General features: G+C 33.5%; 1 protein-coding gene across 1 annotated transcript; it reads right to left on the bottom strand.

The window, feature by feature from the left end:
- Positions 1–2: 2 nt before the first annotated feature.
- Tak1 (TGF-beta activated kinase 1) lies at positions 3–25,948 on the bottom strand. Its single transcript, XM_089245770.1, has 16 exons — positions 25,577–25,948; positions 22,171–22,281; positions 20,754–20,822; positions 19,183–19,228; positions 18,057–18,192; positions 17,156–17,280; positions 14,594–14,725; positions 13,397–13,454; positions 12,961–13,079; positions 11,798–11,904; positions 10,163–10,304; positions 8,787–8,873; positions 5,152–5,219; positions 3,840–3,955; positions 667–748; positions 3–422 (listed from the first exon to the last, which is right to left on the bottom strand). The coding sequence occupies exons 1-16, from the start codon at positions 25,634–25,636 to the stop codon at positions 279–281; spliced, it is 1,602 nt and encodes a 533-aa protein (XP_089101896.1). The 5' UTR covers positions 25,637–25,948; the 3' UTR covers positions 3–278.
- Positions 25,949–26,519: the final 571 nt, after the last annotated feature.

Here is a 26,519-nt window from a genome sequence, read left to right on the forward strand (position 1 = left end):
TTCAGTTTTCAAATTATATTTTATTTTTACATTAACAAAACATACTCTGAAAATTCTATGCGAATTACAAAATTTTAGATTTGAAATTAACCAAACCTGAAAAATAAAGTCTAATTGAATATATGTTTGATATTTACTCAATCAGAAATATTTAATGAACATGACAGATGAAGGATAAAGTCTCTGGTACTTGGTACAGCAGCTTGATCACATAACACAGAGCTATACTCTCATAGGTATCAATTGCTTTTAAGAATTTGCTGCATCTGTCTGTTATTTCACACAACAACCCATTCTCCTGACCCATTATGATTATTGTTCACATCATTTGAATCAGCAGTATCTGATCGTTGTCTCTGCTGCGAGTTCTTTTTCATTTGCAACTGGTGCCTCAAGTTATCACGCAACTGTAATAAGCCTTCCTAGAATAAAAACCATTTTTTTCTCCCTTAGAATGAAATCATCAGTTTACAAGCATAATTTGTTCCATAAACATGCACATAATCCAAAACACTTGTATACTGAATTAAACTATCCTAACATTAGTTCAAAATTTTTGCAGTCTTGTAAAGCATTAGTTAAACCAAATTGTTCATAACTCAAAGTTTTACTATATTTGGATATGCAGTATAAATGATAAATGTAACAAAACCTAAGAATATTTACCTTCTCTTTTCTCAGTTGCAAATATTCTTCAATATATTTACTTGACTCCATCTGCTCTTGGTATTCCTTTTGCAATTTGGATCTTTAAATATAAAAGATCAAGAAATTGTGTACTGAAGATACAATAATTCTCTGAAATTACAGTTATTTAAACCCTAACTTATGATCGAAACCGATTTTCTTGAAACAAAGGAAAAAGCTCTAAATATATATACACAGTCAAATTTCTCTATCTTGAAACTGATGAGACCAACAAAAATTTTGAGGTAAAAATTTTTGCGTAAGAAAAAAACATGTAAAGAAAAAAATTTTTAATTGACAGAAACTGAAATGCTAGATGTCACTACATGCTTATTAAATTTTTTTTGTCAAGTTACACAATTAATATTCAATTGCGTAACTTGTAAATACTCAGAAGTATATTTAATTTTTTTTTGTTCAATGCAATTTTTATTTACATACTTTATTTAAAATATGTAAGCTTACAGGGCTCCCACTCAAAAAGTATGATGGGGGTGGGTATCCCGCTTAGACAACATAATCATAGCATAACAAAAAAAAACCCAAAAAAATTCCACTATTATTTTTTTCATACCACTATTTCAGTATCCTATAAGATTGACTTCGGTCAAAGCAAAATGACAAAAATGACAGTTACGAAAACAATTTGTGGCCAGAACAGTATTAGCAACCACACATAATTATTTTCTCTGTGTCCCTCCTCACAAAATATATATATATTTTTTAGAGTCTTCCACAGTCCAGTGTGTCAACTCTCTTCGACAATGCGCAGTGAATTATGATGCTCTTTCGAGACCTTTTTCAAAAGCACAGGGCTAAAAATGTAAATTACAAGCTCAGATGTAAATAAGTCAAGGTGAACCGGATGGTTTTACTGCGTTGCTATCTATTTTTTAAAGGGATTTGTTTTCATTTTACTGTTCAATACCAATGTAATCGTTTTTGAAAAATGCAACTTTCATTTCTAGCTCTTTGTTGAATGTTATAAACATTGTTTAAGCCTCTGCATGCCCTAAAAATACAGAAGACAATTAAATGCTATTGGGTAGCATAAGAATCACCAAACCTAGAACAGGCCTATGTATCCAACTGCTTAGGCAAATGCACCATGATTTTGAATGATGAATGTTAGTTACTGTCCAAGACCATGGAAAGTAAACATAAAATTATTTTTTTCATCCAGACAGTAATTTTTAATGACTACTTTACTTGTTGAACCCTCAAACTAAGCAAATGAAAAATTAATAAACCAAATGCCCCCTCCCCCCCCCCAAAAAAAAGGTTGAAAACGATACCATTTCTGCTTTGGCAGAATCATTAATTGTAGTCTACAAAATTTGTACTGTTTAGCAATTTATCTATGATTCCTTGCTCAATTAAAACCAATTACACAAATTTTGTAGATAGGATTTGGTAAAAAAAGGACAAAACCAGGACATTTTACCGAAAAGTAAGACGAATGGAAGCCCTGAAGCTTAGGATTTTTTTTTGGATTTTAGTTTTATTGGCGCAAGGACCAATTAGATCAAACTGTGCCAATGTAAGCTTAGATTGTTGCATATTTGTTACTCTTTGAGCCAGTGGAGAACAACCTCATCTATACTAGCAAGAATTGTAAATAATTTGGGCCTTATTTTCTCAATTTGCTCCTGAAAACGATGCATTTTTACAGCATGTTCAGCATTCTTTACTGTCACTTTTTTATCTAATTCTTTTGTATCATCATCTGCTGTATTTTCATCACCCTAGTCGGCCATACATTCAGCAATAATTTTGGTTATTCAAGTCAAAATGAAATTTTGAGATTCAAATGTTTTTTAATGTTGATGGGCATAATTCTTATGTCCTTAGTATTCTTAAATTTCATCTTCAGCATTGTTCTGAGAATCTGTGGAGTTTCCAAATCATTAGATTCTAGTGGTTGTGAACCACTAGATCTAATCCATTGCTGTGGCATCACAGTCGTTAACCTCTACCCATGACCCAACCCATTAGTTTTATTCATAGTTAAGCCCAATATGCTTATCAGTTTTGCGTACCTGTGCTATAAGCATAAGGAGATACAGACTCAATCAAAAGGAACCGGTGATAAGCAAGAAGTTGCCCTCTCCTCTGTGTGCTACACTTTTTTTTTTGCAGAGGCATCTGATCATAATGGGTTGCATTACCATCACAAATATCCTTTCTTATCAGTTTCTTTCACCTCCAAAAAAGAAAAAAAGAACAGGTTTGTGCAAAAAGAAAAAGGAATATCAGTGTTTTCTTCTTACTACCATCATGGCTTGGCCTTCAAGGTAAAGAGTTTTTGGGGAAATGCTTTGAGACAAAAAAGTGAAAATGCATTGATTTAGTACAGTAAATGCATGAATTTTTTTCTTTTTTGAGATATAACTGTTTGAGAAAAAATTGTTTCAAGAAAGAGATTTGACTATATATGGATGGCCCAGTTCAAAAAGGCAATAACTCAGCATCTTTGAGTTACGCACGCCATGAGAATGGTGAAAATGCCTCTTCATATTACACAACAGCAACAACTCCTAACTCTGCTTATATGCTTCCTACTATAATTAAATCTGAGTGGATTCCCATTCAGTTCCATACAAAGTGAATATTTAAAATGCAGGTATCTCAAAACATAGAATTTTGAGTTGTCTTTTTGAATTAGACCATTGATATATGAGCCAAATTCATTAAGAAGAAGAAAAGTATGGAAATAAACAACATATGAACAAGTAACCAGAACTGTTAAAATTCTGATGTATAAATATGTTTCCAGCACTTGCCAAATGACTGCAATCAATAGAACTAACTGTAGACAATATACACAACAGAGGGTGTTTCTCCAGATGAAATATATACAGTTTGACCTGATAAGGGACACCCACTGGACCGAAAATTTTGTCCACAAACAAGGAGTATCCTGGATAGTTAATATCTTGAGGCCTGTTGACTTAATTCAGTAAAGTTCAAAATGTCTGTTAAAGATATCAGCTAAAGGAAGTGTCCATTCCAGAGGTTCTACAACATTCTATTTTTTCTTATCTTTCTTAATTTTTCCCCTTTCCTATTTTCTAGCCACCTTGGGCAATTTGCTTGTTGTGGCTTCAAAATTTTTATTTGCAACAGTAGAAAATAAATTCAGATAAACTCACTTGCGCTCTTTCAGAATGGAAGTCTCTTTTTTGAGTTCAAGATACTCTTCGGCAAGTTTGCGATGCTCTTCAAAAATTTCTACAGATTCTTTAACATTCTGCACTGGTTGTAGAGGCTGAACACATAAGAGAGAGAACGTTTAACAATAATATATACGGGATATATTTTTTCCTTACACAAAACTTATTTTATTAATATTTGCTTTTTCAAAAATGTTTATCTCTGGTGGTGAAGAGGAAGCACCTTATGATTTTTAGCAACAAAGCTTATTTAAAATTTCTCAAACTCCAATAAACTAAACTGAAATTAGATCACAGGATAAGAGAAATTGTTTATTAGGTTTATTGAATGGATTGATTTGCCAGAACCAATCGTGAGGTTCTTCAAGAATAATTAACATTTTTTAAAAATTGATTGAATATGTGTATAAGGTTGGGATTACACTAGAAAAGTTTGATAAAATCCTTTTATAAAACTTGAAAAATCTAGCAAATAAAGCCCATAGGTGACATTCAAGCAAATGTAACCCATAATCTTACTGGTTGAATTTTTCAAATTTTGTAAAAGAATTTTTAGAAAACTTTTAAATTGCCGAGTGCAATCTCGGCTTAAAGCTGGGATTATACTATAAAAATTCAATAAAATATCTTTTACAAAACTTGAAAAAACAACCAATAAACCTATTGGTTACATTTGCTCAAATGTAACTGATGCATTTATTGGTTGCATTTTTCAAGTTTTATAGTGCAATCCTGGCCTAAGAGTTTTATATGATCAACTTGAGTTGCATAACTGCTCAACACTGATTTTATTGCTAAAGATATTTCAATGATTTCAGGGTGACTTTTGGGCACTGATTCCGAATCTGACATTGGCTTTGTCAGATTGGCTCTAGTTCTTGAGATAAAGTGAAAATTAAATTTCCATAAGTCCTATATAAGCAACATACAGATCACATCGAAACTGTGTGATCAATAATAAACTTAAGATCAATACATATAGACTACTGATATCTGATGATGATTAAAATTTAATAATATAGTGAATAAAATATTTTGAAAGTACGAATTTGACTCAAAAATTAGTGACTGCTGATTACATTGAGATGTTAAACATATGCATCTAAAAAACTGGAATGATGAAAACACCAGTTTTCAAACCAAAAGCCCCAATACACCCTAAAACCATTAAAATTTTCTAACTTAAAATCATTATTACTATTTTTTGAGCAGTAGAGTGGTTCTTATGATCCTTTCTTTTCTAATAAGTTAATTTTTTCTCATAGCTAACTCAATAAAAATAATAATTAACCTGCAGTTTGGGATCCAATGAATAGTATGAATTTCCACCAGAAACTTGAGTGATATGATCCTCATTTCCTGTATTGGGAAGTAATGCAATTTTTTTATAACAATGATTCCAGTAAAATAATCATTCAAATTCAGCACTTATTATTATTAACTTTCAAATTTAATGTATCATAGATATGGAAGAAACGTTACATTATTGTGACACCACACCTTATGAAAAATTGCCTAATAACATTTAAAACTAGCAGAAATTGCTTTGCACATGAGTTTGGTACCTGTGAAAAATTTCTTGACAAAAGTCTAGTCTTTCTGTTTGGTAGCGAATGTTTCTTTTACACATATCAAAAGTATCCCTTTTAAACTAGAAAAAACACCTGTCACTGCCTGGGTTTCCACCATATACTAGGAACATTACAGAAATAATAAACCATTGCAAAAAAAGTCCTCTTGTCCCCGTGAGGGCAGAGATGAATTTTTTTTCCTAAAACATCAACATCTCTTCACTCAGCCAGTTTTCCATATCTGTCATATTAAAAAGTCTCGCCACAGAGAGCAACAGTCCTACAACAATAAATTATTCAATCATTACACTTCACTCATAGTTAGAAAAACTGGTGGCAGATGGCAGCACTACACATAACAAGCATTACACAGAAACAAACTTCATGTCAGGTTTCACTACATGTACATTCCAACATGTACCAATTCGTTAGAGGTTCCGCAGAGGAATATGGACGAGGTGCATATGTGGTTAGTAGTAGTATCTTTCATATTAACAAGGGAGAGTGACGTCGTTCATCATATGCCGCCATCTGGTGGTCCTGATGTCATCTGTGAGCTATTAGCGGAATGCTGCTACCATCCATTGCACGGAGCCATTCAGCATATACATAAGCTCTGAGGTGGGGAGGTTCTATCTGCCTTCATAGCTTCAGTTGGTGGAGCACTCGTCCGGCAAACAAGAGACCGGGGTTCATGTCCCTGTGAGGACAGAGATGAATTTTCCTTTCCTGAAACATCAATTTTTCCTCATTCAGTCAGTTTTCCATATCTGTCGCATTGCAAAAGGGTAAACATATTTGAAACAAATTGTTTGGGAACCATGGCAAACTAAGTAAACATTCTAACAGTCATTGTTGTGGCCCACACAAGAATCATTGTTTCCTCAAAGTTTGTAAATTTTAAGGGAAAGAAATAAAGTAGCAAAATGTGATAAGTAGAGCCCGGAAGTTTAGATACTAAAAATGCCTAAAATAGACACTAAAAAAAGACATTTATAATTTTTGGAAGGAAGAAAAAATAAGTGAAATCAAAGGTAGCAAGGGTCCAAAAACTAGCTGAAAAATTGGTTGCACTTAATCCGTCTGTTGTTATAGTTATAGTGACTGCATTATTATCCAAATTAAATTGTGATTTCAAATCCAAAATAAAATGTTACTAGACCCCCTCAGGATTAGGCCAATTCCAGGGCCACCATTTCCAGATATGGAGTCGGTAGAGAAAATGATCTGTGGGGCTCTTTCTTTGAGTTGCGAATAATTCTTGTTTATTTGTTGAATTATTTGAAATAATCATTATCATTTCTATAGTTGAAACATGTCTACCTTGTTCTACTTTTGTAAAAAGGATAAATTAATTTTTTTATTATATTACCATGTATGCTGGATTTCTTCAAGCACGGGACCCTGTGTGTCCGCATCTGTCACACACCCCTGAGGGCGACTCTTGTTAATTTAATAGAATACTAAACATATATGTTTAATAAATAGTCATGGTTGTTTGCAGTGCATTTATGGTGTAAAAAATCAAAGCAGCATGGGCCCCCAGAGCCCTGTCTGCTCCTACTCCACCTTGTGTGAGCCATGACATCAATTCAAGACATATTGGGACAACTATTGGTCCGCTATACACATACAACACAGTCTAATGCCTAAGCGAGATATATTATGTAAAGCCTGTGGGGAAGCAAAAATTTCTAGAAATAGAAATACAATTGAATGACCAACGTTAGTTGGATATTTGTTGAAGAGTTTGTTTGTAGAAGTCAAAGTTGTCATTATTATTCCAAAGTTGGGTCAACATTGAACCACTGCTATGTCGTGGTTCCTTTTTGCAATTTTGGGTCAACTAACGTCAGTCGTTCAATTGCATTATCAAAAATTTGTAATTTTCCTTTGCTTTTCTAACACGAGATGCATTCATCTAAAACAAAATCATTCACGTTTAACATCATCTGGTCAAAGCAAAGTTAATGCATGTCAACACCAATCTCTCAGATCACTTGTTCGTGTATAAATGGAGTTGGGCTTTCTGATGATAATTAACAATGAGTCAGAGATGCCTCTGGATTCTAATTTACCTGGGTTCCGGGACCCAGGTTATTTGAAAAATCTGGGTCCTTTTTGAGTGAAAGTGGGTCCCTTTGAAAAAAAAAATTTATCTTGAAAAAAATTATGCCCCCCCCCCCCCATAATTCATTGGTATCTCTATGAATTTTCTTCCAGCGTGCCCCAGGTCTTTGATCACCTGCTCATATTTCTTCGTTGAGACTGAGCTGTGTGTCATGTTCTGGGTAAGAGAAGAAGTTATCCGTGAATCAAGTAATTCATTTCTCCCTTTCCCCCCCGGAGATCAAAAATTACAAATATTTTTGTAGAGAATTAAAATATTGGAATAAAATTTCTTTTATACTATCTGTGAAGAATTAGATACTTGTGCTCCTCCAAAAGCCGATTCTGCTTACACACCCATGATTTTAGCGATGCGAAACGGTGACTACCGCATAGCAGCTAGATGACAAAACTGTGGATATTCAAGGTTGAGTTTTGACAGATTCGGTTTTTTCCCACGATATCGGGAAGGTTTTACAATTTGAACGGGTGTTCCAATCCTTTACGATTTAAAAAAACGTGCATTCGCAATATTGTAGCAACAAGGCGAATTTACACCGTATAGACGCTGTCTTTGAATGCCGGCCGATAGCCGTGAAAGTACCGTAATTTCCTGTATATAACCGGAAGGGAGAAAATCTGCAGGGTAATAAGAAATCTGAAATTTGAAACTTCTGTACACGTCCCCTCATTTAGGGAAGCAACTAGAGAGATCCCTCATCTTATTCTTCAACAACCCATGTGTATATCAAAACAGTACAGTGTACAAAGTAGTAAAACCAGTTTTTCAATGTCGCGTGATCATGATCTACGGTGAAAAGTGTTGGGGAGAGGTTTTTCTCTCTACTTTTTCTTCTTAGAACTAGGAAAGAACGCGTCCCGGAGGAAGCGTGAACAAAATGTTTACACATCCTTTTCCGAAATTCCGGGTATTTGACGCGTTATAGCGCATCATTGGGATCTCTGATGAATGTTTGAAAAGAGTAATTCCTTCGAAGTTCTGAATGCTCAAAATACCCAAGTTTTACATATTATGGCCTCAAATTCACTAATAAACTTAAAACTGTGTTAAAATAGGCATTTATGGCACAGAAATTTAAAAAAAGGCATTTTTACCAAAAAAGTTTGAAAATAGGCAAAAAAAATCATTTATGGCATTTTGCCTGAACTTCCAGGCTCTAGTGATAAGTATAAAATGCAGACAGGAAGATGACTAATTATAATACTGGAAAAATTTTACACTCACTTTGTTCTGTAATACTTGTAACAGGTGGATAGGAATTAGTTGACCACTTTGTACTATGTGAGTCATAAGAACCACTTCTTCTGTGTCCTTATCAGAAAAAAAAAATTGACATACATTCAATGAAGAAAAATCTCAATGCTGGGAAAGAAAAAAATAATTTTTCATGGGGAGCAAAAATGTCCTATATAGCAGTGCTCTTCAACCAATTTTACACCTGCGGGCAGGTTAAAAAACATTATATAATTTCAGACTGGCTGAAATGGGATAAATAATTTGCAGACCTACCGGTGAACAAAACAAATAAAAACCAATACCAAGACAGTATTTGATTCGTTAAATCTAGGATTATGAACTGCTACATGAATTGGACAAAATGGTTTGCAGACTGACAGTTCAAGACCACCGTCGTATACCATAATAAAATCTACAATTATATATGTAGTTACTAGCTGTTACCCCATGGCTTCACTCATATGGATTTGGTAATTTGAAAATTATTTGGCAATGATCTCTCCTCCCCCAATATAACATTTGAACACCTCATGACCTCCTTGGGGGTGGAATTTCGAGAAATCCCATTTTAGTGGGTATCTACATTATAAAATATAATGCAGACTAAATTCAATATTTATGGCTTCAGCAAATTGCTCCATATAACCTTTGAACCTCCCTTAGAGGGTTGAATTTTGAAAATCTCCGCCGTAGTGGGTATCTACATTACAAAATGAAAATACTGACCAAATTTCATATTTATAGCTTCAGTGGTTTCAGCTCAGTGCCATTCCTCTATACAACTTTTAGACTCCCCTTATGACCCCTTTAGGGGTTGAATTTCGAAAACTCCTTTTTAGTAAGTCTTTACGTCATGAAATAAAACTACTGATCGAATTTCATATTTATAGCTCTAGCTATTTCAGCTTTACTATGATGAATCAGTCAGGGCAGGTCATCTTATATATAGATTTATGGTGCATATACAAAGGTTTTATGAAGCTGTTTGATTTATATATATATACATAAGTTAAATTAAATTATATAGCAAATTAAAAGAATTATTTAATCATTTATTTATATAGCTATATACTCAGTACTTGCACAGAAGACATGATTCATACTAAATCAATTAAATTTTTAGGCCAGACAAACTGAAAGGTTTGTTAAACTAATACTGCAATTAAAGTCTATTATTTATTCAAATACAATGCCACGGCAAAACGCCCAACGAGGTAGCCGAGAAAATATTTATGCAATATTGTAAGCGGAGACCTATACAAAACAATGTGTCAATACAAATCAAGATAGAGATATTGCTTTATGTCATACAAAAGAAAAAGTAAAATCTAGCATAAATGCTGTGGAATCAGATCATTATTTACCTAAATGTGGTTGAGGCTTTACACTGATATGACTGAAATCTGCAGAGTGCCTCTTCTTATCATCTTTGGAAAACGCACTGGGTAAGTCTGGAGGACAAGTTTGCATAGCATCTCCAACGGTAAACAATTGGTTTGTTGCCTCCTTTAGGGAAGGGGGAGGGGGCATGCAAAAAATAATATGACCATAATGTGTTAAAATTAATGTATTAAAACACACACAAATATTTAGAAGATTTAAAGCATCTGAAATCTTTTATTTTTCTGTTTCACAACTCTGACCATTATGTTTGAGGTTTGCTAGAAAATATCATATCATAATTGTTTGTGCGTAAACAAATGCAGCTAGGGAGATGTGGTTTGGTGCATGTATGTAGGCAATCTTAGTGCACATGCTTAGATTTTTTCCTGCCTGTACACCACTTATGAGTTAAGAAGTGCAAGTCAGTGCCATCAGATTTTTGGTTTTTGACAAAATGACACTGCATTAAATTTTATGTAAAATTTGGCGATTCCCAAGTGAAACGATCTGAAATTTTCAACAGGCTTTCTGAGACAAAGTTATGGCACCACACAAGTAAAGGTGCGGTACAACCACTTGAAAGATGGCATCACATCAGTGGAGAGTAAAGCATGAAAGCATGTTCTGGTAAGCTCTCAGCATCCAGATACAAGATCATTATTGACCAAATGGGGATCCTGGAGACCCAAATGGAAGATACTCGAATCATAATTAGAAACTTGCAGACGAGGCAAGCATCAGCCTATGATCCATTCATTCCATTTTGACTGAGGTTTTAGGCATCAAGAGAATCTCAGCAAAGTTTGTGCCTAAGCTGCTAACAATCAAGCAAAAGCAACTCCATTTAGAGATTGCACAGGACATGCAGGAGACTGTGAATAGTGATCCTAACTTCCTCAACACGGTGATCACTGGCGATGAGTCCCAGGTTTATGATCCAGAAACCAAATTACAGTCATCACAATAGAATCATCCAACATCCCTGAGGTTAAAAAAGCAAAGTGTGTCGTGAATCATCAGGAGTATGCACCATCATCAGCAATGAGTAGTACTAAGAGGTTCTCCGTAGCCTTCCATGATGTGAGATGCAAATGGCCGTACCTGTGGCCAGTGAGAAGTTCCATCACAATAGTGCACCTGCCCACTTGTCACGTTTGACACAATTTTCTGGATAAACACATGTCTGTGCTTCATCAGGATCCCTACTCTCTCAACATGACCCCATGTGACATCTGGCTTTTCTCCAAGTGGAAAATTTCAGTTCTGAAAATATTTCATACAGAATGCGATAGACCAGCTACACAGACCTCAAAAGAGGCATTCCAGAGCTGCTGCTGATAATGGAAGAACCATTGGGAGAAGTGTGTGACAGCTCAAGGGAACTACTCTGAAGGAGATTAGTACAAGATTATCGTATCTGAATAAGAGTATTTTTTAAGACATAATATCCTATATTTTTTAAGCAAAAACATTATTATTTCTTTTCCTATAACTCCTTTGTGGTCGTTGATCAAGTTAGCACTGATTCTACCGACCAAACTTCTTTCACATTTCCTTAAATGTTTTGTCAATGTCTATTTACTCTTTGAAGAAAAAAAAAAGAAAAGCTTGCATACCAAATCATTTACAGTTTGAATGGTTCGATAGCCACTACTTCTAGTTTCATCATTATACGAACTGTCGTCAAATATCATATTTTCTTCATCTTCATCCGAGTCAGACACTGTTGATTATAAAGAATTCACAATCAAATATAAAGAAAATACAGAAATACACTCTACTGAATTAGAAATGATCAAAACAACCTTTTTTTCTCTCTCTCTTTCTCTCATTTGAATATCAAACTCATTTAATTGTTATATAAATACTTTATAGTGTGCAACATAGGATAGCTAATGTGTGTCTAATAGACAGGTCTGAACATCACTTTCACTGTGCATTTATCATCATAAATCAAGATCCCGATTTTCATTGATCAATTTTAGCATTTTTACACCTAAATTTTTATAGAAGCATCTTCTCATACTTTTCATTGCTGCACTAATGCTTGGCTTGTTTTTGTTAACTGGCTGACAATTTTTGATAATAATCATTGATAAACTAGTCACTGCAAAATACTAAAATGCTTGCAATGTCTGTTTTTATTGAAAATTTAAATTTTATCAGAAAAAAACAGACACTTTCTAGTGGCCAAAAAAAATTATTATATACAGAGACTTATGCACTAGGGTGCTTACCTATTGGAGAGTACATTAGTTGGTCACCAAAGTGATTTTGATTAGCTATTGCAGGCTACTTAGGTGGTTTTGCAAAAGATTGTAGAGCTCAGCTAATGTGAATAGTGTTGGAGTTTTCTTTTTTAAAATTTTAAGTAATGTAATGAGATTTTACAACAAGAGCCAAGATCATGATTCCCAATAGCACCAATCTTGGTTCGACTATATAATGTTATTAACCGCTTAGCGTCCAGAGTAGGAAAATCTATGTCCCAACTAGGATACTCTGGTTGGAAGAATGTTCAGTTAAAAAAAATTTAGACAAAGGAATCTCTGTTTCTTGTTAAATGCCAGTCATTCGTGACATATTCTTACAATAGGTTTGAGTTTCTCCAGACATCAAGTGACTCCAAGAGCCACCTTCAGCCTGCAAGCTCTGGGGTGAGAATATATACTGTAAAAAGTTTATTGCAATATGAGGGTTCTGAGTCTAAAGTCTGTTCTTTAACAACAGCAACCATGTGACAAAACTTTTTTGTATACATTTTCAATCACACACTTACCTCTATAATTCAAACAAGTGAGAGGCTTCTCAGCTCCTTTGAAATATTTACACAGTTCTGTCAATTCATCAACAATTTCAGCCATTGATGGCCTAGTGTTTGGATCTTTAGCCCAACAACTAAAATAGAAATCAATAGATGTAGCATGGATGACAGGTAATCAAGATTAAATGACATATACATGTATTATAGATATATATAAAATGATATATCTATAATACATAATTTTGCAAAGTTTGAACCATATACTAAATAAAAAACTACCAAGGAATTAAAAATTATGTAATACCATGAATTAAGGTAAAGAAAAATCCACAATAAGCATAGAAAAACTTAAACACACATTTAAAATTCAAATAAAACCCCCTGTTTTTTCCCCCAGTGTTTCCCCCTTCTAAATAATTCATCAATACTTTGCACGAAATTTTTACATTACCTTGTCATAAGCCTTTCAATAGGCTTTGGACAACCTTTTATCAATGGTGGCCTTTTGCCTGTAGAAAAAAAAAAAAAAAAAATTGAGCGTTAATACCATGGCTGGATAGAATTCACACCACCATATAATCATTTGACATGAATAAATTAATAAACTGTACTCGGGTAATCATTACAAAGGCGATGTATCATTTCCTTTGATATCAAAAAAGAAAATGCTGAATGCTTAGAGAAATTGATGAAAATTGTAAATAATTTGATAGCAGACGAAATATTGGGTAGAATGTGTAATCTTATGGGCTTTGAATAAAAAAGAGCAATGCATACAATGGCTGACTGGTCACATTTCTGAACTTGTGGAGACCAGTGATAAATGGAAATGTCAGACAGAAAAGATAGACATTTCTGTATAAATCAGACATTGTTCGGTTGATCAAAAACTGGATGATCAGGCCAAATGAACTACAAAATTATCAAACCCAGCTGATTACATGTTTGAGTCGTGAGCAAATATACTCAGTCATTCACATAAATTGTTCTTAATTTAGAATTAGAATTTCAATAGATTCAATTAACATTTGTTTCTCATAGCTTTATTTTTTACTTTTCTTTTATCAATGTTTGAAATCATTTGCATAGATTTAAAAACATTAGTTATTCATACACACTGAAAGTCTGTTATAACAAGAGCTCACGATTAAACAGTTCTTAACCCTTCGTCTTCCACAGACCCTTTGTGCCATTAAGATGAAGGCCAAGGACCTCCCTTTGCCAGTAAGATAAAGGCGATACAGACACCATCTGAGAATAATATTCAGTATATGCTTCAGTATATACTGTTTTCTGTCCAAGCACACAGACACCCTTGAAAACTCTCCCAGGTTAAGAAACACTACAATAGAAAGAAGAACTGTCGTTATAACTGACTTAGAAATGATAAGTATGACTAACACTAGCTCATTGTACAGTGCATCGCAAATCACTTGAAATATTGAGATTCTTGTTATAAGCCATACTGGTTATATCAGACTTTCACCGTATTTTATGTACATGAAAAATTACATAGTTAGCACAATTATTGATGTCTTTGCTTTTTTTCACATTTTATCAGCGTAAATTTAATAAAATTCAACCCAACACCTTTTGAATTTAGGGAATTTAAATTTAATATGTGTTGATATGCTATGTATAAACTTACCATTATGAACACCCCACATAATTCCAAATGCGTTGACACATTCATTATCATGGAATGGCTTCTTTCGTGTAAGTACTTCCCACAAAATGATTGACCAGCTAAATATATCACACTTCTCACTGTATTGAGAACCTGAATTTAAAAATTAAATAAATACTACTCGAAAAAATATATTTCATAACCAAATTTAAATGGTAAATAAAATTGGACCACTGATCACATATTTTGTGCTATACAGTGAAATCTCACAACAACAATACTCGATATAAAATAAATCTCCTACAACAATACTCGATATAAGATAAATCTTCTACAACAATACTTGATATAAATTTCTTACAGCAATTTTTCACAAGGCTTGGAAATGCCTGTAGTCCAATATTAAACTACCGCCTCTCGATATAAGGATATTCCCTCTCTAGTGATAATTTTTCTTGGTTCGTAGAATATTATTATCAAGATTTCACTGTATAAGCTTGGCATTAGATCATCTCATACATAAAATCTAGACTATGGTATATTTTAGACATCAGTACTTTGGGTCTCCCGCTGTGATCAGGATATTGTTATCACGTTTAACTTGGATGCTCAATATCGGAATTGCATTTGGCATCTCAAACCTGGAGCAATTTCTAAACAGTGCATAAGGTGGTCAGGGAAGTTTGCTACCTCTGTTTTAATATGGCATTGCATCAATGCTAAGAGCCAAAGGGAGGCTTTATATTTTGAACGGAAGAGTGATTTCCGATGGGTATCAAGAAATTCTGAACTACTGTATGCTATCGTTGGCCGAAGATTTACTGGATGATGATTTTATCTTCCTAAAAGATTGTGGATCTTGTCATATTTCAAAGAAGGAAGAGTGATTTCCAATGGGTATCAAGAAATTCTGAACTACTGTATGCTATCGTTGGCCGAAGATTTACTGGATGATGATTTTATCTTAATAAAAGATTGTGCATCTTGTCATATTTCAAAGTCAACCTTGGCTCAAAGAAAAATATCTGAAGTTGATTCCTTGGCCATTGAATTCACCAGATTCTAGCCCTACAGTGAATTTTTAGGGTTGTCATGAAGCAATACCTTCAAACATTTACCCCAAAGGACAAAACTCAACTTCTGGCAAGTTTGAGGACCATGTGGAATAGTATCAGTAAAAATGACTAAAAAACAAATGAATAACATGAGAAATCGTTTACAAGAAATTATTAAGGCTAAGAGAGAGATGTTACAAAATGTTTAATAACTCATTGTTTCCTTTATGTGAGTGATTTATTTTAATTTTTGTAAGATTATCATAATTTTGTGACTTTTCTGAAATGCCAATTTCTCTAATATTTGTAAAGTTCCAATTTTTATTTGTCTATCACATTCTTCTACAAGGCATGTAGAATCATTCAATGTAGTTTGAAAATTGAGAACATTCTAATTCCAGTGAAATAAATATAATTTGGTAATCATGTAATGCATTTTTTTTAATTATTCTAATTGTTTGAATCAGAGCTGTAGTTGCATAAAAGTAGGACTGGAATCACCTAAAATTTTGAACTGTTTAATCAAAAATTTTTAATTGATTAATAGAACTATAGATCAAATATTTTTCATAACTATATAATATTAATTGCTGCTATAAAAAGATACCTCATTCATTTCATGCACCTATTTGCTAGATGTAAACGAATATAGGAACTTCACTTATCGGAGCAATTTGATATGCTGCACATATTTTGTCAAAACTTGAATTTTGTTTTTTTTATCAGTTTTATAAGGTTAGTCACAGATTTTGAAACTACTTTCAATCATACTATATAGAAACTCCTACCAAATGGTACATGTGAGGAGAGGAGCTAATGCTTCCAAGAATATGAAAAACTAATGTAATAGTGGGAACAATAAAGTTTGGTCCCACCTTCTGAAATTCCCATCGAATTCAATTTGAAACTGAAATCATCAGTTTTTGTTGAATGAACTTGTAATTCCCCATGCTGAAAAATTTGATCAAAATATTGATTTAAATATTTTAAAATATAGTCACTTATTCAAAATGTCATATAAAGGTACATAATTTAAGACATCTAATTCGTTTCATTCAACAAATCAATATAAATGAGAAAATTTTTATGCAAATTTTAATCAGATTGATCAATTCAATTAACTCAACTAAACTTTTTAATTGTAATTAACAACTGATTGATTAATTCACCCTATTGATTGAACCAGCCCTACATGAAAGTATAAGAAATCTAGTGAAACTTGAAAGAAAACCATTCAACCCATGAGAAAATGACAAGTTGAAAAAAAATTCAATTGTGAAAGAACTGATGTAAAATTCAAACAAACGCTTGAAATAAGGTCTCAATATTCCAAGCAAAACTATACAGCATATGAATAAGTTTCAGTTACAATAAGCAAGGCAATATCTATCCACCATTCAGTAAAAAAGTTTAAGCAATCATAAATGAAATCAGACCGTTCTACAAGAGATCGATAAAATCAACAAAAATAAAAAAATTTGTCTAGAAAAATTTTCTAATAAAAAATTCAATCACATAAGTTATATACCTTCAAAGACTTCAGGTGCCATCCAAGCGGCACTTCCTTTATTATTTGTCATTAGGGTATGGCAATCACAAGCAGTTCCGAAATCACATATTTTCAAAACTGTTCCACAATTGACTAGAAGTAAACTGTGAAATTTTTGTTTTAATTGCACAGATTCAAAAATTAATTAATTAAGAAGAAAATTATCTTCAAGTTTACCGTGCACATGAAACATGAAGTTCACACATACATATAAAGTCAATAATATACGCAGCCAAACTCTAATAACTTTTTAAAAGTATGGATTTCTTAAATAATTATAACCTCTCACATGTAATATATTTTCCAATATATATTACTCTACAAACTGAAATCAGTAATTTCAATTTTCAATAACTTGACACAATATCAATTGGTGGGTAACAGTTCATAACAAAAAATATTAACATAAAATATGATCATAACAGTTCATAAAAAATTTCACATGTTTATTAACATGGTTTACATATACACAGCAATCAACAAGTATTTCATAGAAATCAAAGACATCAATACACATCATGGCTTGTCGCTCTGAGTGGGTATAATAGGTATAGCCAAGCCTGGTTTTTGCCAACACACACAAATTTTTAATCTATCTATTATAGGTAAGACTGAATATATCACCTCTTTGTGGGGGCCAGGTTTGAGTACCCTGTAGATTTTTTATGGGTGCTTAATATAGAGAATCACGTCACATACTAGGATGCAATTGTGCTATATTCATGAAAAAAATAATGCTATTGAAAAGCAAATTTAAGAATTTCAATTTTTAAAGAAAATAATGAAAATCCATAGCCCTTACAGATTCAAATACCTATTATAGAATATTTAGATGATTAATTAAATAATGGAAATTTCTTTATGAATTTTATATACTTACTTGGGAGGCTTAAGATCTCTATGCACCAATGGTTTAGGCTTCATATTATGGAGATAAGCAACACCAACAGCACATTGCCGAATCCAGCTCATTGCATGAGCAGCTGTGTATTCTACTCCCTTTGAACAGTGTAAAACTAAGAAGAAAAAAAAGGTTTACTAAAAGAAATCAGAGAAATTAAAGAAGAAAAACTCACGGAAGTAATTGTATAACTGTTTCTCTTTTTGTGTATGTAGATCAATTTCACATGCTAAAATGTCACAGTGAATTGAAATGAGCATTTTACAATGTATCCAAAATACTCATAATACATTATAAGTTCTTTTATCATGCAACAGCTACAAAAATCAAAATAAAACAATACCTCAGCTAAAGAACGCTTCAGCTAACAAAAATTCTTTTCACGGTTTCTCAGCCTTGGCTAACAAATACGGATCCGCTTAACAAATATTTTTCTTGATATGGTTGTACATGCTAACCTAACACAATCACGTTCTGATATGAAATTTTACACAAGGATTAGTCACTCAAACCCTATTAATTTTTGTTCACGAAATCACTTTCCAGATACATCTCCATTTCTCTTTCATAATATTTTTGAATCATTTCACTTAAAACAAAAGATTAAGCTAAGAAAGAATGTACTAAAAAAGTTTATAAATATTTTCAGGTGCACATTTAAAATTCTTGACATCAAACTATATAGTTTAGATACATGTTCTTTCAGTGTAAAACTCAGCATTAAACTGAATGGTCTGGACATTCTAGGAGCTTATCTTTTCCATCTGCATAAATGAGTCAGGGAATGGAACCACCCCCACCGCATAGATGGACAGCAATGAATTCTACTGAGTTACATAGTGTAAAATGAAAATTCTCATATATCGAATTGTGTCATTATTTAGTTTTGTCTTTTTGTGCTTTTTTGGGTGTTTTATAAAACATATCTTTAAATTTTGGGCAGTATCTGGAACGAATGAAATAATTTTCCATAGAAACATATGGGAAATCTTGTTTTGGCTAACGACGGTTTCAGCTTAGGAATGAGATTCTGGAACAAATTATCTTAATTAACCAAGGTATCACTGCACTGGTGCAAAAACATGGAATGAGAAATTGAATGTACCATTATACAGGGATCCACCTTCAGCATATTCCATTACGAGGCAAACCTAAAATTAAGAAAATGACAGCTCACTATTATGACGTTAAATGAAATCATAAATTCTGTGAGTTCACAGCTTTTAAATTTTATTAAGAATTAAAATATCACAAATTAAAATACCAAATTCTGTTATTGTTAAAAGGAAGGATCAATTAAAATCAATTAAAAAGGATTAAAATTTTGTTCAAGTAAAAAATATATATATAAGTGGAACCTTTCTTCCTTTATCTTTTATCACAATACAATCTGTTTCTATATTAAACTCATTTACTACATGCTCTATTAAGGTATCATACAAATATAGCTTTATTTGCCATAACGTGGTAATGGAAACATTCTACAAGATCTGTGTAAACACAAGAAAATTAATAGAAAAATTAAGTATCCACTTAGTGCCTTCAAACACCATATTTGACGATTTCGAACCAAATATATATATAAATTTAGTTTACTCTTTTTTTCTCTCTTTAATAATATATAAGGAATGAGTCAGAACTAAAAAAAATTATCTAGTATTAACGTTTCATGCCTATCTTGTATGTGGAAGCTGAACTGTATCATAAGATATTTGTAACGACAACTCATGAAGGTACATTTTTTTTAATTACAATACATAGTACATATGTTTCATCGAAAACTTATGTCAACTTCTGAGTTAAATAATTAGCAGAAGCAAAAAATTGGGTTTTTTTTCTCTTTCTTTAATGAATAAAAATACAGTGCACGCAGCTTAGTGTGATCACATCAGGATTCAGGGTTTCTGATAACAATAGATAACTACATCCAAAAAAAAATCCTGGTTGCAAGTATGATGACCATATGTCCTGTTTGGTTGAATGGGACACATGGAAACGGCACAACTCTGTTCTTCTTTCCAACGTAACAGGTATTTCAAAATTTTGAATTGCACACTTTATTTTTTCAATTGGTATAAAATGGGATTTTCCCCTATTTTAAACTAAAATCCTTTTTCTATTTAGAAATAGTAAGAGGTTAGAATGGAACTGTCGAACGTGTATCACACAGTATGGTACATTTTATAATGTATATATACAGTAATTTCTATAGATCAATTTGTGAAGGTATGTCTTCCTTCCAAGGAACTGTGAATGTAGTTAGCTGGAAGAAACTGGCCATGAACTGAAGAAAGGGACTTTATTTTACTTCACACGTCTTCACTATAGGATAAGAAATTGCAGAAGCGTTATATCTACATGGATCATAGAGTCTACTACTGCCTGAATAGGACATTTTGAACCTGAGTATGGAAATATTTGTTGATAAGGGAGTTTTTGATTTTCTATGTAGTCTTGCAGATTGATAATTATAACTTACAGGGGGAAAAAAGAGTTTGGTTCAACCTTAGTTTCAAAATGTACAAAAAACATTTATACCATATAAGTCCTGATAACTATAAACAAATTTTCTTTTCCATGATATATTTGGACTGTCCCGTACTTGTATTACATTATCCATGATTTTAATAAGTGACGTCGACTGTATTTACTATTAATGTAAAAACAAAAACTTACTGGCATTTTTGTACAGGCACCATATAATCTCACAATATTTGGATGGCTGACTCGAGATAGCAACTGAACCTGTGCAAGAATTAATGATACATATCATGTTAAGCAATCAATTCCTTGTAGCAAACTCATTCAATCTTGAAATTACATTACTCAAAAATAATATGTTAAAAAAAAGGCAATAGTTAGGCCACATTTTCTTTTTTTAAAAATCAAAGACCTTCTATCAATCAATGATATTGTATGATCAATGAATGATGATGAAATGGATGTGTAATTTCCACAAGGTGAATTATCCTATATGTATAATTCAATTTAAAAAAAAACTACATTGTTTTAACTCATCATGAGGTCCCACGTATATTTGAATCTACTTGGCAAATACATGGTCCAAAAATTCCATTATACCAATCTTTTTTTTTTTTCGGTTTTTAAAAATTACATCTTTAAGTGTCATATTTAAGTATAAAATATGGTTATATATAAGTACCATACTTTTTTATCTAAAAAGAGTTGATTCCTTGGCGGTGTCATTTTTTGAGAGATGCTGAAATTTTACGTGTTCAGAGATTTATAAAAACGCACCAAACTGAGGGAATCAAAAATAAAATTTAAGGAAAAAGACCTATTCAACTTTGCTAAGTTGAAATTCTATCTGTTTTTGATGACAGTAATGCCAAGGCAAACTGTATATTGTACCCTTAATTAACAATTTTGGGTAATCAAAAAAATCCCCTCTAATTAATTGCATTGCTATGTTTATGTATTGTTTCAATTTAAAAATATGCTAACAGCACCTATTTCCATCCGTGTTTGTAAAAAAAATATATTTCAATACGTTATGGGGGATGAACCATAGAGAGTTAAAATTACATGGCTTGAGCCATTAACCATCTGCCATGGTTATACCACCACATCATTTTAAATCACTTTTTATGACTGCCAATGACAAAAACCATCTTATTTATGGGGAAAAAAAAAACAGGCACTTCCCTGTTAAAGCAGCCTTCTAGAGAAAGAGGAACTGGTTTGTTTGATAATTAAGGCTAATAAATGTCAATTTTAATCCTGATTTAACCAGTCATATGGCCAATTAATTCTACTTTCTTCTCTTTTTTAAAAGTTTGACGCTAATAAATATATTTTCTTGATTAAAATTTTTTATGAATACATTGAAACTGATTTCATCATGTTCTTAAGAGTGTTTTTAAATCATCAACAAAGAAAATTATGATAGTTGAAATAATTAGTAATTAATTTTCAAAAGTGAAATAATTAGACCGAAAAATCGTCATGACCACATATGCTGTCCTGGCGGGATGACTGGTTAAAATGAAAAATCGTCCAGTTTCTTTCTTGCCAAAGCTATTATAACAGGAAAGTACCAAAATAAATTTCACATCGTTAAGAAAAGTCATACTTCCACAATGAAAGCTTTTTTCTCTTGCTCAGTCTCAATCATCTTGACTGCAACATCCAAGTTCCGCCATTTGCCTTTTCTCACTGTACCAAAGTTGCCTTTGCCTACCACCTAAACAAAAAGTTGATAAAAGAATAAAAATAAATTATCTATTATCAGTAGCTTAACATACAATTAGCCCATAACTTTCAATTACAAGGTTTCTTTTTGTTTTCAACATTGTATCAGTATCTAAAACGGTGATCCCCAAACCGTATGCTATGAGATTAGCTCAGTAAAAATGAATATTCTTTTCAGAAAAACTACTTGGACCTTCACAGTACCATAGAACCCCACTAATTCAAACTAATTGAGACCAGGAAATATTCGGATTACCAAAGTTCATCTTTTCAACATGATTTTTTTACATGTAGGGGGGGGGGTCATTCAAGTATTACATCAGCATTGATGGGGGAGGGAGGAGGTTTTCGATTTGCTGACTTTTGATGGGAAGGGGGGTTGGATGATGCTTACGTAATCAACCAAAATTTATGAAGATATGAAATATTCTTAATGGCATCTTATTCGGTGCGCCAAAAACGAAAAAAACCTTTTATTGGGCACCTGAACTAACATTCTCCCTATTAAGTGCGCTTAATAGGGAGAGTATAATTAATATACAAATACAACGCCACAACAGCAAATTGCCCAATGAGGCGGCTGACTTAAGAACATCATGGATCCCCGAGCCATTTTTTGGAGGCCCTACCTACTACTACTACACCACACATGCACCCCCCACACTTAAGCCCCCGTGCTCTGGAACTGTGCCACGCATCACTCAAGTATCCGTAATTATGCCACGGATCACTTAAGTAAATTGAGAATGTTCCGCAGGTAATTTGAGTGATGTAGAACCGCACTGGAGGCCCCCCTCTTAAGTGCTCTAAAATTGGGCCACATGTCACTCAAGGGATCTCTAAATGTGCCACGGATCATTTAAGTGTTCTGTAACTGTGTCACGAGTTACTTAAGTGATCTTAGAATGTGAAAGTGATCTTTGAGGCGTACTTCACTGATCTGAAAATGTGCCACGGGCCACAAAAATGCTCTGGAATTGTGCCACGAGTCATTTAAACAATTTGTAAATGTGCTGCTTAGTTCATTTTTACAAAATTGGGTTTGGGGGCAAGCTACATCAGATAACCTTCAGGGCCACATTTGGTCCGCAGGTCGAGGGTTTACCATATATGGCTTATAGGGTGGGGCGCAATGAATCCATTCCTAAAGAGAAAATTTGAGTTCTTTCTTACCCTTCAAATAGCATTGAAATTATATGTTATTACAACTAATTTCTATTACAGGTATTTTCTTTTGAAATGTTTTTTTTCGTTAATTTTTTGCAATAAAACAATAATTTTTTTTGTCTGGGGGGGGGGGCGAATGAGCCCCATGCCCTCCTCTCCTGCGTACGATTTGGATCCTACCAATATGCGTTACGAGGTAGGGAGCAATGCTGACACGAGTGGGGTCAGTTTTTTTTACTTTTACTGATGGGGGCTGACGTGAATTTGCTCACGTAACACTTGAACAGCCCCTAAGATAACAGTTTGACCCGAGTACAGTCCTTTAGGCACAAGATGAGGTTTGGATAAGTCACATCATGTTGGATGATTTTATTTTTTTCCTTTTTAGATAAAGCAATTGTGCATCAAGAATCTTTTGTTGGCGATTGAGCTTTCACATTTTGCTTTTCCTAAAAAAGAATAGATATCACTTACCCAAGTCTCAAATCATGGTTGGAGAACTATGCATATCTTCACTACTCAGAAATACAGAACAGCAGACTCTTGATTATCAAACACAAACAATTATAGATACACTTTATAATTGAGATGAAAAAAAATTCTTTAAATCATCACAGGACTGAGTTTTTAAGCACTGTATTTAACTTCAATATATTTTGTAACTGCAAGTTCATTTTTCGAGTTGTTTTGTTATAAAACATAATTATTAGGTTCGCAATGTGTAAAATTATACCATAGTTTGACGTTTAATTGGCTTTTTCCTTAACCCCCCCCCCCCCCATTATCGGGTATTTACACTTATACAATGTTCTGCCGGTCCGTTAATGTCAGATGAGCGAGACTCTACTATGTAATACAGTTTTGACCACTCATTCCAAAAGTTTGCTTCTCACGTGCAGAAATGGGACACCTGCAGAGGGCCCACAAATTTTCAGGGCCCCAAAATTGGCTGTCTTTCACATGTTAGGTTCAGTCCCCCTTTCCCCTGCATATGCCTCTGCCACAAAGACTATATATAGGGGGGGGGGGGGAGGACCTAAAAAATTCATATTTGGCCAGAGCCGAAACTTATGAGGAACAGGCCCCACTTATTCCTCTAAATTAACCCCCCACCCACAAAAAAATATGTCTGTGTCTGAGTGACACTTTTGGTTGCTCACATGCTTTCACACCCTCTAAGATGTTTTCATCTACAGTTCACTAGGTCACTCTCTGGGTTGCTCACTTGCTTGCACAGTTTTGGTCACTCGCATGCTTGCACTTTCTCTAGATCATTCTTTGGTCACTCTGGCATGGGCTCTTTTTTTATCACTCTTGTGGTTGTGCACTGACCTAGTGTCTCTATCGGTCACTCACATGCTTGTATACTGTTTTGTTAACTCATGCTTACACAATCTCTAGCTTACTCTTGTGATCACTCTTACCTAGTCTTTCTTTTTGTAACTCACATACTGAAACACTGTTTTCATTGCTCGTATACTTAGTTCACTCTTTTGGTCACTCACTGAGTTGTCCCTCACTCTCTAGGCAAATCCGATTTATGGTTCTGCTACCTTTATCTCATTTTACTCTAATTTTCTTGGCCACTTATACATCAAATAGCCCACTTAGCACCCTGTAAATATGCCTCTGGTTCCTACCGCACGTATACCAAATGGCCGAGTGAAAATATACATGGGAAGAGTGTCCTAATGGCAAGGCTATTGCCAGAGACTTTTTTTCATGAGGGATTTCTATGAAAGCATTTAATTGCTATTGCCATCATTTATTGCAAACTTGTGAGGGGTGGATCAGGTAGGATGTCCAGGGTGACTGTGTATGGGTTGGGTCTTTTTCTTATTCTGAGAGGGAATTTTTTTTGTTTTGTTTTTCGAGCTGTTAGATTAAAAGTTCAGATTAGTAGGATTTGAGTGCAATAACTCTTATTTTAAATAAGACGCTTTTGCAAATTTCCAAAGATGGCCAAAGTCCATGCCAACCACTGAAAGTATCAATAAAAAGTGATACTATATGATAGTATCCATATAATTATGTGTATTATCTTAGTGAGAGTAAAAACTTTGTTTGTCGTTATTTAAGTTATAAAATATACAATTTCAAATGAGAACTATCAAACTTACTCCTTCCAGTTTGATTTCATTGAAATCAATTTCTTCGACAAATGATCTACTCATTTCCATGATTGCCGGTAATTAGAGGAACTGGTTTTTAAGTTGAAACAAATTATTTGATTAACCTCGTAATTATCTCGATTACTTTTCATGTGTGATCATCATAATCTCCCCTTTTATATATTTTTCAGTCCATATATATTCATTCAATGACAAAAACTTATTAAAAACTAAATAACAAGTCATCATTTGTTATTTTTAAATTTGTGGAATTCTATAACAATCTGATATTGTTTAGCTTCTAAAAAAAAAATTAAAATATACACTAAATAACTTTATTTTGTCAACACATCATCATAACGTATACACAAACACACAGTTACAGTTACAGTTACAGTTGAATTAAGCAGGGCTATCGGCTGCAGAGACCATTCCCTGGCTGGGAGAGAGAAGTGTGAGGTAGGTAATAAAATAAAGAAAATTGAAAATTCAAAACAACAACAGTAGTAGATTACTACAAAAACAAAAAGAATGGAAATGGGATGATATGAAAAAGAAAATCTTCAGATCTAGGGGACGATGCTAGATCACTTTTGTGAGTTATGAGATGTAGTCCCAGGATGAGTGTGTGTTTAGGTTGGAAAGGACCTCAAAACCAGAAAGAAATGTTAAATAAATCTTTTACTTAACGAAATGAATTTTTCGAAATGACCAATCGATATACGGAGGTTGGACGCCATGAAGGTAGGCCAAGATTTAATGGGAGGAGAGGACGCAAAAAAGGATGGAATGCGATGACGCATGAAGCGGGAGCAGTTGAAAAGAAAATGGGTCGCAGTTTCCGGAAGTTGGCAGTGTGAACAGAGAGGGCTGTTAACTTTTTTGATGAAAAACAAGTAAGCATTAAGAGGCGCTCTATCACAGATTAACTTGTAAAAGAGGCGTTCAAATT

This window comes from Pholcus phalangioides, unplaced genomic scaffold (genome assembly GCF_987345545.1).
Source record: "Pholcus phalangioides strain wild (caught in Gottingen) unplaced genomic scaffold, Ppha-v1.0 ptg000016l_1, whole genome shotgun sequence".
Lineage (NCBI taxonomy): Eukaryota > Metazoa > Arthropoda > Arachnida > Araneae > Pholcidae > Pholcus > Pholcus phalangioides.

Coding starts and splice junctions, on each gene's coding strand:
- Tak1 (XM_089245770.1), bottom strand. CDS start 25,636: ATGGAAATGAGTAGATCATTTGTCGAAGAAATTGATTTCAATGAAATC. Junction 14,726..17,155: donor GGCACCTGAAGTCTTTGAAG/GTATATAACTTA, acceptor TTTTAAATTCAG/GTTCTCAATACAGTGAGAAG. Junction 11,905..12,960: donor CACTTGTTTGAATTATAGAG/GTAAGTGTGTGA, acceptor TATAATCAACAG/TGTCTGACTCGGATGAAGAT.